Consider the following 15,478-nt stretch of genomic DNA (forward strand, 5'->3'; position numbering starts at 1 on the left):
GCTTCACCTCCTCTACCCCAGCCTCCTCCTTTATAGACTAAAGCTTCACCTCCTCTACCCCAGCCTCCTCCTTTATAGACTAAAGCTTCACCTCCTCTACCCCAGCCTCCTCCTTTAGAGACTAAAGCTTCACCTCCTCCACCCCAGCCTCCTCCTTTATAGACTAAAGCTTCACCTCCTCTACCCCAGCCTCCTCCTTTAGAGACTAAAGCTTCACCTCCTCCACCCCAGCCTCCTCCTTTAGAGACTAAAGCTTCACCTCCTCCACCCCAGCCTCCTCCTTTATAGACTAAAGCTCCACCTCCTCCACCCCAGCCTCCTCCTTTAGAGACTAAAGCTCCACCTCCTCCACCCCAGCCTCCCCCTTTAGAGACTAAAGCTCCACCTCCTCCACCCCAGCCTCCTCCTTTAGAGACTAAAGCTCCACCTCCTCCACCCCAGCCTCCCCCTTTAGAGACTAAAGCTTGTCTCACCCTCATATTCTGATTCATGCTACTATGGATTAATTGCTTCTGAAATAATTTCATTGTCTTCAGTACATATTGTCACTAATCTGTCTATCCATATTGGGGGTTCTAGCCATGCACTCCCTGGAAAATCAAAACATGCTGCTTGACTAACCCAGAGAGCTTCTTTAGAGCAGATGATTCTCTGCCAAGTTAAACTGCATATCCATTGTGCAATAAAATGATAATTTGATTATCATGAATTTGTTGAAAAATACGCAAAAAGAAGGACCTAATAATAATCGCATATTAAACTGCTAATCCCAATACTGGAGACAAAAAATTGTAATGTTAAAATTGTAAAAGATTTTTTGCAAATCGTCCAGCACTAGATATAACTCTACTTTGCACCCCTGAGCTTTGCCTCAACCCTGACCATTCTCCCAGTCCCTGCCGCCGAGAAACACCCCCACAGCATGATGCTGCCATCACCATGCTTCACTGTTGGGATGGTATCGACCAGGTGGTGAGCGGTGCCTGGTTTCCTCCTGACATGACGTTTAGAATTGATTGAATTGGTTTCATCAGACCAGAGGATCTTGTTCCTCACAGCCTGAGAGTCTTTCAGGTGCTTCTGGTCCTTCTGCTGAACTGTTTGCATGCATCTTATGCGCAGTTCCTTTGCACACGTTCTGTGGATTGAATGCTCTCTTTTTGCCTTTTGCACAGCTTCAGAATGCACAAAAAGCAGCGCACTTCTTGCATGGATCTATCCCTGAGGCTTGCAGAGTAGCCTGTTGCAAGCAGTCTCAACTTGGGAATCTTTGGTGAGAACTCGGCTTGAGCCCTTCAGAGAACATGGGTAGAAGAAACAGACGTGGAAATGTGGAGATGACTTATAAAAGATTTGTTAAAGCTATGACTGCACATTTCCTTCACCTCTCTGTAGCTTTCTTCCTCCCTCGGTGAATGACTGTTCCCAGCAGCAGAACATTTTCAGCCCCTTTTGGTTCATTAACTAAACATCTGGGTGGGATGTTGGTCGTGGACGAGCCTTAGCCTAAATGAAGCTACCAGAGACGGCTGGAAAGAGAAACCCCCGCTCAGTAACATCTTGTTCTGATTGCTTTGTTCCCATATGACCAAACAAAGACAGAAACCAGTGAGGGGTAGCACAGATTGGCTTTGTGAAGGTATTTAGAAGGGGTTTCCTTGGTGTTTGTTTGGAGCAGTTACCATGGGGTTTGTCAGAGTCTTTCCTTCCTTTGGTTTGTTTGACTTGGTGAAAAAATAATATGCCATTTTATCGCCGGCTTTCACTAAATATTGACACAGAGATCCTGGCAGTGTGATGGGATCGTGTGTCCCTGTGGTTTGTTTCAAACTGAGTTTTTAATGTGATGCATGACTTTAAAGAAGCTTCAGACGGTGAGGAATCAGAGGAAAGCCTCCTTTATTGGAGGGGCAGTGGTGTAGTGAACAGCTGATGGAGCTGAAGCGTTTTTCTTTGTTGCTGATAAAAAAGGAGAACATATTTCAGCATTACGTCTATGGCTGAGTGCAGCTGTATTAGGAGGATTTGTTTATTATTCATGGACGTATCCTGATACTCGCGGATCCCTGCAGCCTGCACAGATGCATCATTGATTTTCAGATTAAAATAAACCACTTGGATTGATTGGCCATTTGTCTTAGCGTGTATTCTGTTGCACCGTATCTTTGAGGTTTCATAAGACTTCTGATAGAAGCTGTGCATGAATTTTAATGTTGGTATCAAAGACATGAATCATACTCACTTTCCAGCCTATAGTGGGGCTGTTCTAGGACTACTATGTTAGATTTTGCTGACTCATTGATTTATTGGATTTTTAGGTCCAGATGAAGCCCATATAATCCTGCAACAAGTGCAAAAAAGGCAAGATATGGAACAATAGAAAAGAGGTTTTTGTTCCTGATATTAAAGCTAGAAAGACACCAGAAAACTTTCCTCTGAAGGCTGCGCTCTGCTTTAGAGACGAGTGTGGAGCTCAGACATCCACCGTGAGGTAAAAGGCTGTGGCCACCCAGAGCTGGGTCACATGAATAACTCCTTCACACTGACCGTCAAATATTCATGAGGGACAAAATCAGTGTTGGTCCTCTGCCAGCCTGATCAGTGATAATGTCCTCACCTGGTAATCTACATACACTGAACTACATGTCTATCATCATGACTATGACTGAGACCAGAGAGCAGCAAGACCAAGACCAGGACATGTCTGAGACCAGACAGCAGCAAGACCAAGACCAGGACATGTCTGAGACCAGACAGCAGCAAGACCAAGACCAGGACCTGTCTGAGACCAGAGAGCAGCAAGACCAAGACCAGGACCTGTCTGAGACCAGAGAGCAGCAAGACCAAGACCAGGACCTGTCTGAGACCAGAGAGCAGCAAGACCAAGACCAGGACATGTCTGAGACCAGAGAGCAGCAAGACCAAGACCAGGACCTGTCTGAGACCAGACAGCAGCAAGACCAAGACCAGGACATGTCTGAGACCAGAGAGCAGCAAGACCAAGACCAGGACATGTCTGAGACCAGAGAGCAGCAAGACCAAGACCAGGACGTGTCTGAGACCAGAGAGCAGCAAGACCAAGACCAGGACATGTCTGAGACCAGACAGCAGCAAGACCAAGACCAGGACCTGTCTGAGACCAGAGAGCAGCAAGACCAAGACCAGGACATGTCTGAGACCAGAGAGCAGCAAGACCAAGACCAGGACCTGTCTGAGACCAGAGAGCAGCAAGACCAAGACCAGGACATGTCTGAGACCAGAGAGCAGCAAGACCAAGACCAGGACATGTCTGAGACCAGACAGCAGCAAGACCAAGACCAGGCCAGGTCGAGACCAGAGAGCAGCAAGACCAAGACCAGGACATGTCTGAGACCAGAAAGCAGCAAGACCAAGACCAGGACATGTCTGAGACCAGAGAGCAGCAAGACCAAGACCAGGACATGTCTGAGACCAGAGAGCAGCAAGACCAAGACCAGGACATGTCTGAGACCAGAGAGCAGCAAGACCAAGACCAGGACATGTCTGAGACCAGACAGCAGCAAGACCAAGACCAGGACATGTCTGAGACCAGAGAGCAGCAAGACCAAGACCAGGACATGTCTGAGACCAGACAGCAAGACCAAGACCAGGCCATGTCTGAGACCAGAGAGCAGCAAGACCAAGACCAGGACATGTCTGAGACCAGAGCAGCAAGACCAAGACCAGGACATGTCTGAGACCAGAGAGCAGCAAGACCAAGACCAGGACATGTCTGAGACCAGAGAGCAGCAAGACCAAGACCAGGACATGTCTGAGACCAGAGAGCAGCAAGACCAAGACCAGGACATGTCTGAGACCAGACAGCAGCAAGACCAAGACCAGGACATGTCTGAGACCAGACAGCAGCAAGACCAAGACCAGGCCAGGTCGAGACCAGAGAGCAGCAAGACCAAGACCAGGACATGTCTGAGACCAGAAAGCAGCAAGACCAAGACCAGGCCAGGTCGAGACCAGAGAGCAGCAAGACCAAGACCAGGCCAGGTTGAGACCAGAGAGCAGCAAGACCAAGACCAGGACATGTCTGAGACCAGAGAGCAGCAAGACCAAGACCAGGACATGTCTGAGACCAGAGAGCAGCAAGACCAAGACCAGGACATGTCTGAGACCAGAGAGCAGCAAGACCAAGACCAGGACATGTCTGAGACCAGAGAGCAGCAAGACCAAGACCAGGCCAGGTCGAGACCAGAGAGCAGCAAGACCAAGACCAGGACATGTCTGAGACCAGAGAGCAGCAAGACCAAGACCAGGCCAGGTCGAGACCAGAGAGCAGCAAGACCAAGACCAGGACATGTCTGAGACCAGAGAGCAGCAAGACCAAGACCAGGACATGTCTGAGACCAGAGAGCAGCAAGACCAAGACCAGGACATGTCTGAGACCAGAGAGCAGCAAGACCAAGACCAGGACATGTCTGAGACCAGAGAGCAGCAAGACCAAGACCAGGACATGTCTGAGACCAGAGAGCAGCAAGACCAAGACCAGGACATGTCTGAGACCAGAGAGCAGCAAGACCAAGACCAGGACATGTCTGAGACCAGAGAGCAGCAAGACCAAGACCAGGACATGTCTGAGACCAGAGAGCAGCAAGACCAAGACCAGGACATGTCTGAGACCAGAGAGCAGCAAGACCAAGACCAGGACATGTCTGAGACCAGAGAGCAGCAAGACCAAGACCAGGACATGTCTGAGACCAGAGAGCAGCTAGACCAAGACCAGGACATGTCTGAGACCAGAGAGCAGCAAGACCAAGACCAGGACATGTCTGAGACCAGAGAGCAGCAAGACCAAGACCAGGACGTGTCTGAGACCAGAGAGCAGCAAGACCAAGACCAGGACTTGTCTGAGACCAGAGTCCACTGAGCCCTCTAGTGGTGGGAGGTTCTTCACAGTTTAAACAGCATTGTAAACTGTATTTCAGGCCTGTCTTTAAGGTCAGTGTACTTCCTGTCAGTTGGTTTTCCTGGTTCACACCATGACTGAGGAAACAGGAGAAACTTTCCTTAATCCGTTTTTTCATTTTAGTCCACAAATGGAAGAAATGGAAAAAAAAACAAAAAAAAAACAAAAACAAAAACAAACAAACAAACAAAAAAAAAAAAAAACGAGCCATTTATTCGTTTTTTTCATTTTTGTTTTTTTCAGTTCTGTTTCTTTGTTTCCTTGTTTTAATGAAAAACATGAGGAAAAAGAAATCATGTGACCCAGTGGGAAAGGAGAGCATTTCAAAATAAAAGCCTCCATGTCCAAACAAGAGCAATCTACTGTAACAGTAGGATAATTACCCAAATTTCTTTATACACAAGTTATTCTTTTAATATATGACTTTTGTTTGATGGAAAGGTTCATTTATTATTGTGTGAACAAATAAATAATCAAATACATAAAAAAATTGATAATAACAGACAAGAACAACAGTCAGAGGAGTGCATCCAGAGAGTGGGCCAGGCTGAGCAGCCAGTAGATGGCGATGTGACATATTGTGTTCAGCCTTCTGGCACATGTATGTAACTAGATCATGTAATCATTATTATGTTGTCTGTGGGGTTTTAGTCATCCTCTTACTAAAATTAGTTATCTGATCATTTTTCTTCTCATTTCAGGCCTTTTACGGCAGAACATGCATTTGTACATTCACTGATTGTGTGTCCTTTACTCTTATTGCCACACACACACACACACACACACACACACACACACAGAGGCTTATGACCAGTCCCATCGGTCCCACAGAGCTTGTTAGTGATTTAATTTATTATTGTGTGTACAGAAGAAGAAAAATTATAGAAGTTCATAGAAATTTGGGCAGTTATCCTACTGTTACACACAATAGATTGCTCTCGTTTGGACATGGAGGCTTTTATTTTGAAGCGCTGACCTCTCCCATCTGTTCACATGTTTTCTTTTTTCTCGTTTTTCATTAAAACAAGGAAACAAAAAACAGAATTGAAAAAATCAGAAATGGAAAAATTAATAAACCACCGTTTTTTTTGTTTTTTTGTTTTGTGGTCAAAAACAAAATAACAACAAAATGGAAGAAAATGCTTGTTTTTCCGTTTTTTGGTCAGAAACGAAAAAATCGATAAAAAGGAAAAAAGGCTAGTTTTTTTTTGTTTTTTGGTCAGAAACGGAAAAAAGATAAAATTGAAACACGGCTAGTTTTTTTTTTCCTTTTTTTTTTTTTTAAAGGACAGTTTCTCTTGTTTTTTCAGTCATGGTTTCAAACAGGAAAGCAAACTGCCAGGAAGTACACTGACCGTTTAAAACAACTCGTAGGTCATTAAGGGCCTTCTAAATCTGGTGGCGGCTAATTTGATAATGGAATTTAACCGTTTAGCTGCACACATCCATACTTATAACGGCTAATACTAGACTTACCGACTGATTACATCTGTTCTCCTCCATACTTTCCTTTTGGTTTGATTTCTGTGAGATCTGGCGTTTGTGGATCTCCACAGTGAAAACGTTACAACAACCAGCGTGTGTATGATCGTATAATCTCTACGTCAGTCCTGGAGTTTGACCATGAGTTTGAATGGTAGTAGAAACTTTTCTCTTTGTCTCTGAGAATACTGAGGGTTGATACCCAGCTCTGTTTCAGATCAGTTCTTCTCTCTGTCTGTCTTCTTTACTTGTTCCCTGGTATCTGGTGGTTTTCCCCGCTCACCTCCCGCCCGCTCTGCCTCAATGTCAGATCTAACAGAGGAGAAGCAGAGCTGAGCGAATCAACTGCCTCACTGCCCACTCAGGCTGCCAGTGTGCGAGACGCGTTCTGCTTTAATGAGCTATTGTTTGGCAGAGTCGCCACTCGAGGGGAGTCTGTCGCTCCGCTGACCCCTGACCCCGCCATGCGGCACAAAACTCAATTAAGCACGCCTCATCAGGGCTGTTTGTGTGTTCCCTCGTGTCCCTGTCCTCCTCCTCTCACTACAAAGACAAATCTACGGACCGGTTAGCAATTAGCGCTCATATTTTCAGACTGGCTGTTTTTTCGCCTTCGTACCGTCTCTTATTGTGTGTAGCAGTGTGGTCATCTCTGGCTGTACCGTATTCTCCCTCCTGATGCTGGCAGTCTCACTGTCAGGGTGATTTCACACACATCTAGGGAGTGATTGTGGACCCCCCACTGCGACCCGTCTCCATCCGTCCTCCGTCCCTCCCTCTGTCCAAGCCAGCCCCCTCCTCCTCGTCCTCTTCCAACTGTAAAACCTCCAAAGTCTTGTTTACCTCCAATAACTGTCGAGTTTTTGTTCCCAAAAGTCGTGGTCAGATCTGTCAGGTCTTTGTCGGATATGGACACGGCAGCATTAATGCAGGGGTTCTCAAACTCTCAGACTGTGACCCCGAAGATAAGGGTGCTAGAGACCCGGGACCCCCACAGTACCAAAGGACGGTTGTTGAACGCAGCCCTGCACATCCAAGAATAGTCGCGTGCAGACTCACATTTTTATGTTATTAACTTGAATTAGAACGTAAATCTCACCAAATTACCAGGGTTTTATTTTGCATTTAATTAATTCTATGCAAATAGAAAAATATACAATTTGAAATAATTAAAAAACATTCTTTATTTTTTGGAAGGCATCTGACGACCCCCCTGTCAGTGTCTTGCGATCCCCAAATGGGGGTAGACCCCCAGGTTGAGAACCACAGGCTGGTGTGGCATATTTAACACAAAAACATCCGTGCACTCTATCAACTTTTTGCAAAATATGGCAACACATGACACAATGGCGTTTTCTAGAAATCTTGGTGAAAAAATAACAAGATGTACACTTATTTACAAGAGTGTCATCCTGACAGGAGGATGTCTCTTGACATGACACACACAGACTAGATTAGAATGAGCAGCATGTTGTTTCTATTAGTAATGCATATGAAACGAGACTAGGTTGAACCCTAGTTTAAGGCTGACTGCATCTATCTGAGATACCTGGCTGAACTGTGTGCTCTGGCAGAGTGATTAGTGTTTGGGGTGTAAGTGTGCGGGCCCTAATAGCTTTAGGTTGAGAACTGAAAGATAAAACATAAAGCCCTGTCAGCAGGACTCCAGATCAACTGCATATATTTCACTCTCATCTGGGAAAGCTCCCATAGAGAGAGTTTGGGAAGGGCAGGACTTATCAGAAAATCTTCAGATCATGACTGGAGGAACCTTCTGTGTGCGTGAATAGTTATAGCTAATAGCTTAGTCCATGTATGGCGGAGCTTCCTGTAGAACTGATGCCAAGACTGCTGGGAGACGTGCAAAAACAACTTCTGTGTGCCGCCAAGCTTTCGGAGTGACTCTTTGTGCATGTTTTAAAAAGAAATGTGGTCCAGTTCTGATTAAACTGCTGCTTTCCTACAGCTACATCCAAGCTAACGGCTACTGCGGCAGCAGTCCGTCGAAACTGGAAAATAGTAATGGTGGCAAACCCATGCTGAATCAGAGCAGGGGAAGAGCCAAAACATCTTTTACATCATGGAAAGCTTTCAGTGTTGCTCCCTACCCTTGTTTCAATAAAGAGACGTTGTCCAGTTTTGACCAAACTGCCGCCGTGGAGCTAATCGCTCCACAACAGCTAACCCTTTCCTCCTTAACTATCACATTCTCATGTTGAAGCAGGTCTGCAGAGTGAAAACATCTTTCCCAACATGAAAAGCTTTTAGGGTTGTTTTTATTTCAGGCAGAAACGTGGCTCGGTTCTAGTAAAAGGGAGCAATGCTAAAGCTACAGCTGACGTATGAACAGCAGTGGAGGCAGCTAAACTCAGCTCTGTTTGTACGGCTCTGAAAGTAGCATCGCTCACTCAGTCAGACAGTCAGACACAGACAGAGCCATGTGAGGGCTGACCTCAAAACACGAGACATGGAGTCTGAATCCATCCGCTTTGTAAGGTTAACACTGTCTGGGACAGTGGTCCCCAAAGTGGGGGTCGCGAAGCATTTTGGGGGGGTCGCAGGATGCTTTCCTAAAAACAAAGAGAAGTTCAGTATGATTTATGTCATACGTTTTTTATATTACTGTAAGAAAAATTATTGTTAAAAAGACTTCAATTTAAAATAAGAATATAGTTACCAAGTGATTTTCTGCTTAAATTGAAGTAACAGTTATATAAAAACCACTTAAATCAAAGTTTTATATGTGATGCTAAGTGCAAAACCATGCACTTTGTCGCCTTAAGGGAAGGTGGGGGTCCTAGACCTCTGACGCCATTATGTTGGGGGTCACAGGCTGAAAAGTTTGGGAACCCCTGGTTTAGGAAACAGAAGGGTTTTTGTGCCAAAAGGACTCGACTACTTTAGAAACTACCAAAGATGGTGACTTAAAACTAGAGCCCGACCGATATGGGATTTTGGGTGCCGACGCCCATATTGGGGGCTAAAAAAAGCTGATATCTGATAAATTGGCCGATATATGAAATAAGAACATTGATATACACAGGAAATATACTGTACATGAACACAAATGTGGACATGTGAATAACCAGTTGCATTTATCTTTGTTTATTTCACAAAGATGCAACTTAGACGACGCTTAAACACCGTAATACGTTCTCTAAAACTTACCTGAAAAAACTAGCGTGCTGTCCTTGACGTTTGCTAACAGTGTGTTTCCACAAAGACGTTATTGTCCGGCTACAAATTGGCCGATGTTGATTAACCTGTGATACACTACAATCGGCCGCCGATCAATCGGGCGGGCTCTGCTTGAAACTGGATCAGATTTGCATGGACTCTTAAACAGCAGAATCATCTAACCTACAGAAAAAGAACCTGAAGACAGCTGTTACAGCTGTTCTGATCTGAGATGCTGTTGTAGTCAGCCCCCCCCCCCCTCCCCGGTTAAAGTCAGCTCCAGTTCACACACCCAAACCACAACATCCACTCTCCCTCCCTCTCTCTCTTTCTTCCCCTCTGTGGCTCAGGACAGGACAAGGTCAGCCTCTGCTCCACCCTTTACAGTAGCGCAGGAACATGACACTCCACACTCACAGGTACGCACACGGGCTCGGCTTACCTCTGCTCGCACAAAGCCTCGTGGGAAGAGTGACATCATCCCCGCTCTTTCTTCACTGCTGTCCATCAAAGTAGACAATGAGGTCACGGGGTTAAACCCGACTGTGGCGGATAGATGGCCTGATGGAGTACGGTATCACATGACACACAGAGACAACGGTTCATACCTGAGGAGACTAAATATCTACAAACGCTGCTGAGGATCATGAAAGAGTGACCAGCCTTCGTATGTTTGAGCTCATTAGGGATCATCTGTCTTACCTTATTTTGTTTAAAATCATACAGATTTATCCCTCAGCCCCAGAATGAACCCTTAGAAAGCGTTTTTATTAAAACTGTGAAAAATATGCCGCTTCGAGGCGAACTCGAGGCTCCCGTCAAACAGCAGCTGTTTCATCTCAGCGGGAGCTTCATACTGCACGTCTGACCAAATGTCCAAACTATTTCCATGTTTTTTTTTCATGCACCTTTAAGCTGACGATAGTGGATTGAAAGAAGGAAAATACAGATTGTCCTCAAAGTGAACTCCCCTTGAAAAGACATTCACGGTGGGAGATGAGGGGAAAATAACTTCAGAGAACGAGAACACAGAGCTGCTCTGTATGAGCTAAAACTCATGGAAGTCCTTGACAATGAAGGATCCAACTTTTGTACAGGAATACAAACAAATGGCCTTTAAGTACTGGTAGTGCTGGTTATTAATCAGGTTATTAATCTAATTACTCAGGGCATTTATCTGCAGACATACGGTCCTCTGCAGAAGTTTTAGGCGTACTGAACGTGTCGTTCTGAAGAGCTCAGTGGCTTCAAGCGGGGTACAGTGATGATGCCACCTTTACAATAACACCTTTGGTGAAATTTTATCCCTGCTATCGTAGGGATATTCCACAGTCAACTGTAAGTGATAGTGGAAGAGTTTAGGAATAACAGCAGCTCAGCCATGAAGAGAAAGAGCAGCGTCAGCAACTGCTAAGGTGCATAAAAGTCCCCAGGTAGAGTTCTGAACTTCCTCTGGCATTAATGCAAACACTAAACTTGCAGCAGGAGCTTCGTGAAAGGGTTTCCATGGCAACAGCTGCACGCAAGCCTCACATCACCAAATCTAATGCCAAGCTTCAGACGGAGTGGAGTGAAGCACAAAGACACTGGCTGAAGGCCGATCTTAATGCTTCAGCAGACCAGGACATTCTGGACAATGCTATGCTTCCAACTGTGCAGCAACAGTTTGGGGAAGACCCTTTTCCATTCCAGCAGGACTGTAGCCCAGAGACCAAAGAAGGACTAGAAAGACATGTTTTGATGAGTCCTGACCCCAACCCCATCCAGCACCTCTGGGATGAACTGGAACAGAGATTGTGGTCCAGACCTTTACATCTTCCCTCAACTTTGTCTAAGTACAAATCAGCCTCTTATCCAATACTCTTCACACTGACCAAAGAGAACCAGACTTTGGGATCAAGTCTGCTTGGATCTGGACTTTTGAATGGTGTAGGTCTGTGGTTCTCAACAGGTCAGGCATCAGGACCCAGAACCACCTTCTTAAAAGAAATAGACACATTTTAAAAATGTACAACCACTCAAATTAATTTGATAAAAATCTCACTTTTGGATGCTGAATGAAAAAAAAACTTCCTGAACAAAGAGACAGGAAAAATAATAACTTTTCTGCACATCACTGCAGAAAGACATGCATGTATAATTCTTAATTAAATGCAGCTCAGCGTTAGATCATGCAGGACACCATAGTCACATGCCTAGCTGGGACCATCTGACCCCACTGGTCGCCTCCCAGCTCCCACAGCCAATCGCGGCTCCTTCTCTCGGTGCATTTAAATATGACGTCCTTCTCACTAAACCCTGCTTTATTAAAACTGATGCACCACACTGCTGCTGGCAAAGTTAAACCTCCTCCACCCCAGCCTCCTCCTTTATAGACTAAAGCTTCACCTCCTCCACCCCAGCCTCCTCCTTTATAGACTAAAGCTTCACCTCCTCCACCCCAGCCTCCTCCTTTATAGACTAAAGCTTCACCTCCTCCACCCCAGCCTCCTCCTTTATAGACTAAAGCTCCATCTCCTCCACCCCAGCCTCCTCCTTTATAGACTAAAGCTTCACCTCCTCCACCCCAGCCTCCTCCTTTATAGACTAAAGCTTCACCTCCTCCACCCCAGCCTCCTCTTTTGTAGACTAAAGCTTCACCTCCTCCACCCCAGCCTCCTCCTTTATAGACTAAAGCTTCACCTCCTCCACCCCAGCCTCCTCCTTTATAGACTAAAGCTTCACCTCCTCCACCCCAGCCTCCTCCTTTATAGACTAAAGCTTGTTGCTCCCTCATTTTCAGATTCATGCTATCATGGATTATTTGCTTTTCAACTAATGTATTATATTCAGCGTTATCATAAATCTGTCTATCCATTTGAGGGTTTCTAGCCGTGCACTCCCTTAAAACTTAAAACTTAGATCCCTTTTACAATAAAATGGTAAAAGTATGACATTTTTCCAAGACAGAATGGAAACTTGGTTATTTCTCATGGAGTATCCTTTCTTTTTTGGAAAAACACGCTTTGTTATTGAAAGTAAAGGAGGTAAATGAGGAGAAATTCCAAGACAAATACTGAAATTTACTTGTGATAAAAAAACTTAAAAATACATGTATGAATTTATTGTATATCAACAGAAGCCTCTGTAAAGAGTTTTTATTTCTTTTTTTCCTGGTGCACATTTCTAACCCACTGGAAAGAACTTCACGTCCCAGTTTTGGGTCCGGACCCACCAGTTGAGAAACTGTGGTGTAGATGATGAAGAGTTTAATGGAGGTGTTACTGACAACAGCAGCTTTGTTGTCATGTTCATCTCTTATTAAACATCAGTTAAAAATGCGTTTTTGTTTACACCAGAGTGTCGACTTTATTTTAATCCACTGGTTTTTCACCATTGTTCCCAGTGTAGCTCCTGGTTTAACCTGCTGCTTTTTTCTTCTGTTTTTCAGAGATCTGAACGGAAACAACCTGACTGTGATCAGCAAGATGGACTTCACTGGTCTCAAACACCTCAGAGTTCTGTAAGTCTTATCCTGATGATGAGCAAACAAGTGAGGGTGGAGTCATCAGTGTGGCCAATGAGGCTGATAGATATTAACACAGTTTAGGAGCATTTATGTTTGTAAAAGAGAGGTTAGGAGCCATGAAACAAGAGGGAAAAGTGGCTTTAAGAGAGTGCTACAACACATTTAAGGTAGTTTATGATTAACTGATTAATGTTCTAGGTGGTCAAGATTCTGGAGGCCCCCTTAAATCTCTCCTCCACTCAGATCCCGGGTTAATTTTACCCCTGCTGTATTTGGCCCCTGCTATATTTGGCCCCTGCTGTATTTGGCCCTGGTTTATTTTACCCCTGCTGTATTTGGCCCCTGGTTTATTTTACCCCTGCTGTATTTGGCCCTGGTTTATTTTACCTCTGCTGTATTTGGCCCCTGGTGTATTTGGCCCCTGGTTTATTTTACCCCTGCTGTATTTGGCCCCTGGTGTATTTGGCCCCTGGTTTATTTTACCCCTGCTGTATTTGGCCCCTGGTTTATTTTGCCCCTGCTGTATTTGGCCCCTGGTGTATTTGGCCCCTGGTTTATTTTACCCCTGCTGTATTCGGCCCCTGGTTTATTTTACCTCTGCTGTATTTGGCCCCTGCTGTATTTGGCCCCTGGTTTATTTTGCCCCTGCTGTATTTAGCCCCTGGTTTATTTTGCCCCTGCTGTATTTAGCCCCTGGTGTATTTTGCCCCAGGTGTATTTGGCCCCTGGTTTATTTTACCCCTGCTGTATTTGGCCCCTGGTGTATTTGGCCCCTGGTCTATTTGGCCCCTGGTGTATTTTGCCCCTGGTCTATTTGGCCCCAGGTCTATTTGGCCCCTGGTGTATTTGGCCCCTGGTCTATTTGGCCCCTGGTGTATTTGGCCCCTGGTGTATTTGGCCCCTGGTCTATATGGCCCCTGGTGTATTTGGCCCCTGGTGTATTTGGCCCCTGGTCTATTTGGCCCCTGGTGTATTTTGCCCCTGGTCTATTTGGCCCCTGGTGTATTTGGCCCCTGGTGTATTTTGCCCCTGGTCTATTTGGCCCCTGGTGTATTTTGCCCCTGGTCTATTTGGCCCCTGGTGTATTTGGCCCCTGCTGTATTTGGCCCCTGGTTTATTTTGCCCCTGCTGTATTTAGCCCCTGGTTTATTTTGCCCCTGCTGTATTTAGCCCCTGGTGTATTTTGCCCCAGGTGTATTTGGCCCCTGGTTTATTTTACCCCTGCTGTATTTGGCCCCTGCTGTATTTGGCCCCTGGTGTATTCGTCCCCTGCTGTATTTAGCCCCTGGTCTATTTGGCCCCTGGTGTATTTGGCCCCTGGTCTATTTGGCCCCTGGTGTATTTTGCCCCTGGTCTATTTGGCCCCAGGTCTATTTGGCCCCTGGTGTATTTGGCCCCTGGTCTATTTGGCCCCTGGTGTATTTGGCCCCTGGTGTATTTGGCCCCTGGTCTATATGGCCCCTGGTGTATTTGGCCCCTGGTGTATTTGGCCCCTGGTCTATTTGGCCCCTGGTGTATTTTGCCCCTGGTCTATTTGGCCCCTGGTGTATTTGGCCCCTGGTGTATTTTGCCCCTGGTCTATTTGGCCCCTGGTGTATTTGGCCCCTGGTGTATTTGGCCCCTGGTCTATTTGGCCCCTGGTGTATTTTGCCCCTGGTGTATTTTGCCCCTGGTCCATGTGGCCCCTGGTGGAAAAAAACGACCTCTGCTTCAAAAGACATCTGGACTCAGGAACCCTTTTGTGGCTTCTCTCAAACCGCCTTCCTGGGTCATTCTTATTGTTTACCCAGCATGCTGTGCGGTCATTCTGATGGACAACCACATGTTAATTCCACCGCTTCATCTGTGAATCCCTTTATTTATGATCAAGCTGTAAGGCTAATCCTCAGACAGCCTTGTGTTTTTAGTTACAGATGCCTTTTATGCTCGTTTAGGAAAGTTTGATCTGAGAAAGCGCTTCGTTCCAGAAACTTCTCCGTTATATTTTTGTTTTCCTTTGCTATCAGGATATTTTGCTGTTGTTCTGGTTCAAACAGATGCCTCTCTGGTCATAAAGACTCCAGAAGTTTCTGTTGACAGATCAACGTTTTGTTTGCCGTGCTCAGATTCTTTCCCACATTCCTCCGCTGTGCTCCGCTCCCGTAGGAATGTTGGGGATCGTTCCTGGTGCCGGTAAAAACCAGAGGGAACAGTAGGATGCTTTAGCTCTGCAGCGACACACCAGCCACCCAGAGGTGCTCGCTGGGCGACGGTGTCAGTCACATTTATGACGGGGGGCGGGGTTTATCCTTGACTTTTTGACCTGAGACTCGGCGCCCGAGCTGACGGAGGCCGGTCTGGGATTGTGTGAGTGTTGCTGACGGACACGAGGTGTG

General features: G+C 45.8%; 1 protein-coding gene across 1 annotated transcript in view; it reads left to right on the forward strand.

Moving 5' to 3' along the window:
- The window catches only part of slit1b (slit homolog 1b (Drosophila)), a 165,342-nt gene that overhangs the window by 19,579 nt on the left and 130,285 nt on the right, over positions 1–15,478 (forward strand). The window contains 1 exon segment of the mRNA XM_041785147.1: positions 13,026–13,097. Within this exon segment, the coding sequence (XP_041641081.1) occupies positions 13,026–13,097 (72 nt within the window).

The sequence above is a fragment of the Cheilinus undulatus genome, linkage group 4 (assembly GCF_018320785.1).
Source record: "Cheilinus undulatus linkage group 4, ASM1832078v1, whole genome shotgun sequence".
Classification (NCBI taxonomy): domain Eukaryota; kingdom Metazoa; phylum Chordata; class Actinopteri; order Labriformes; family Labridae; genus Cheilinus; species Cheilinus undulatus.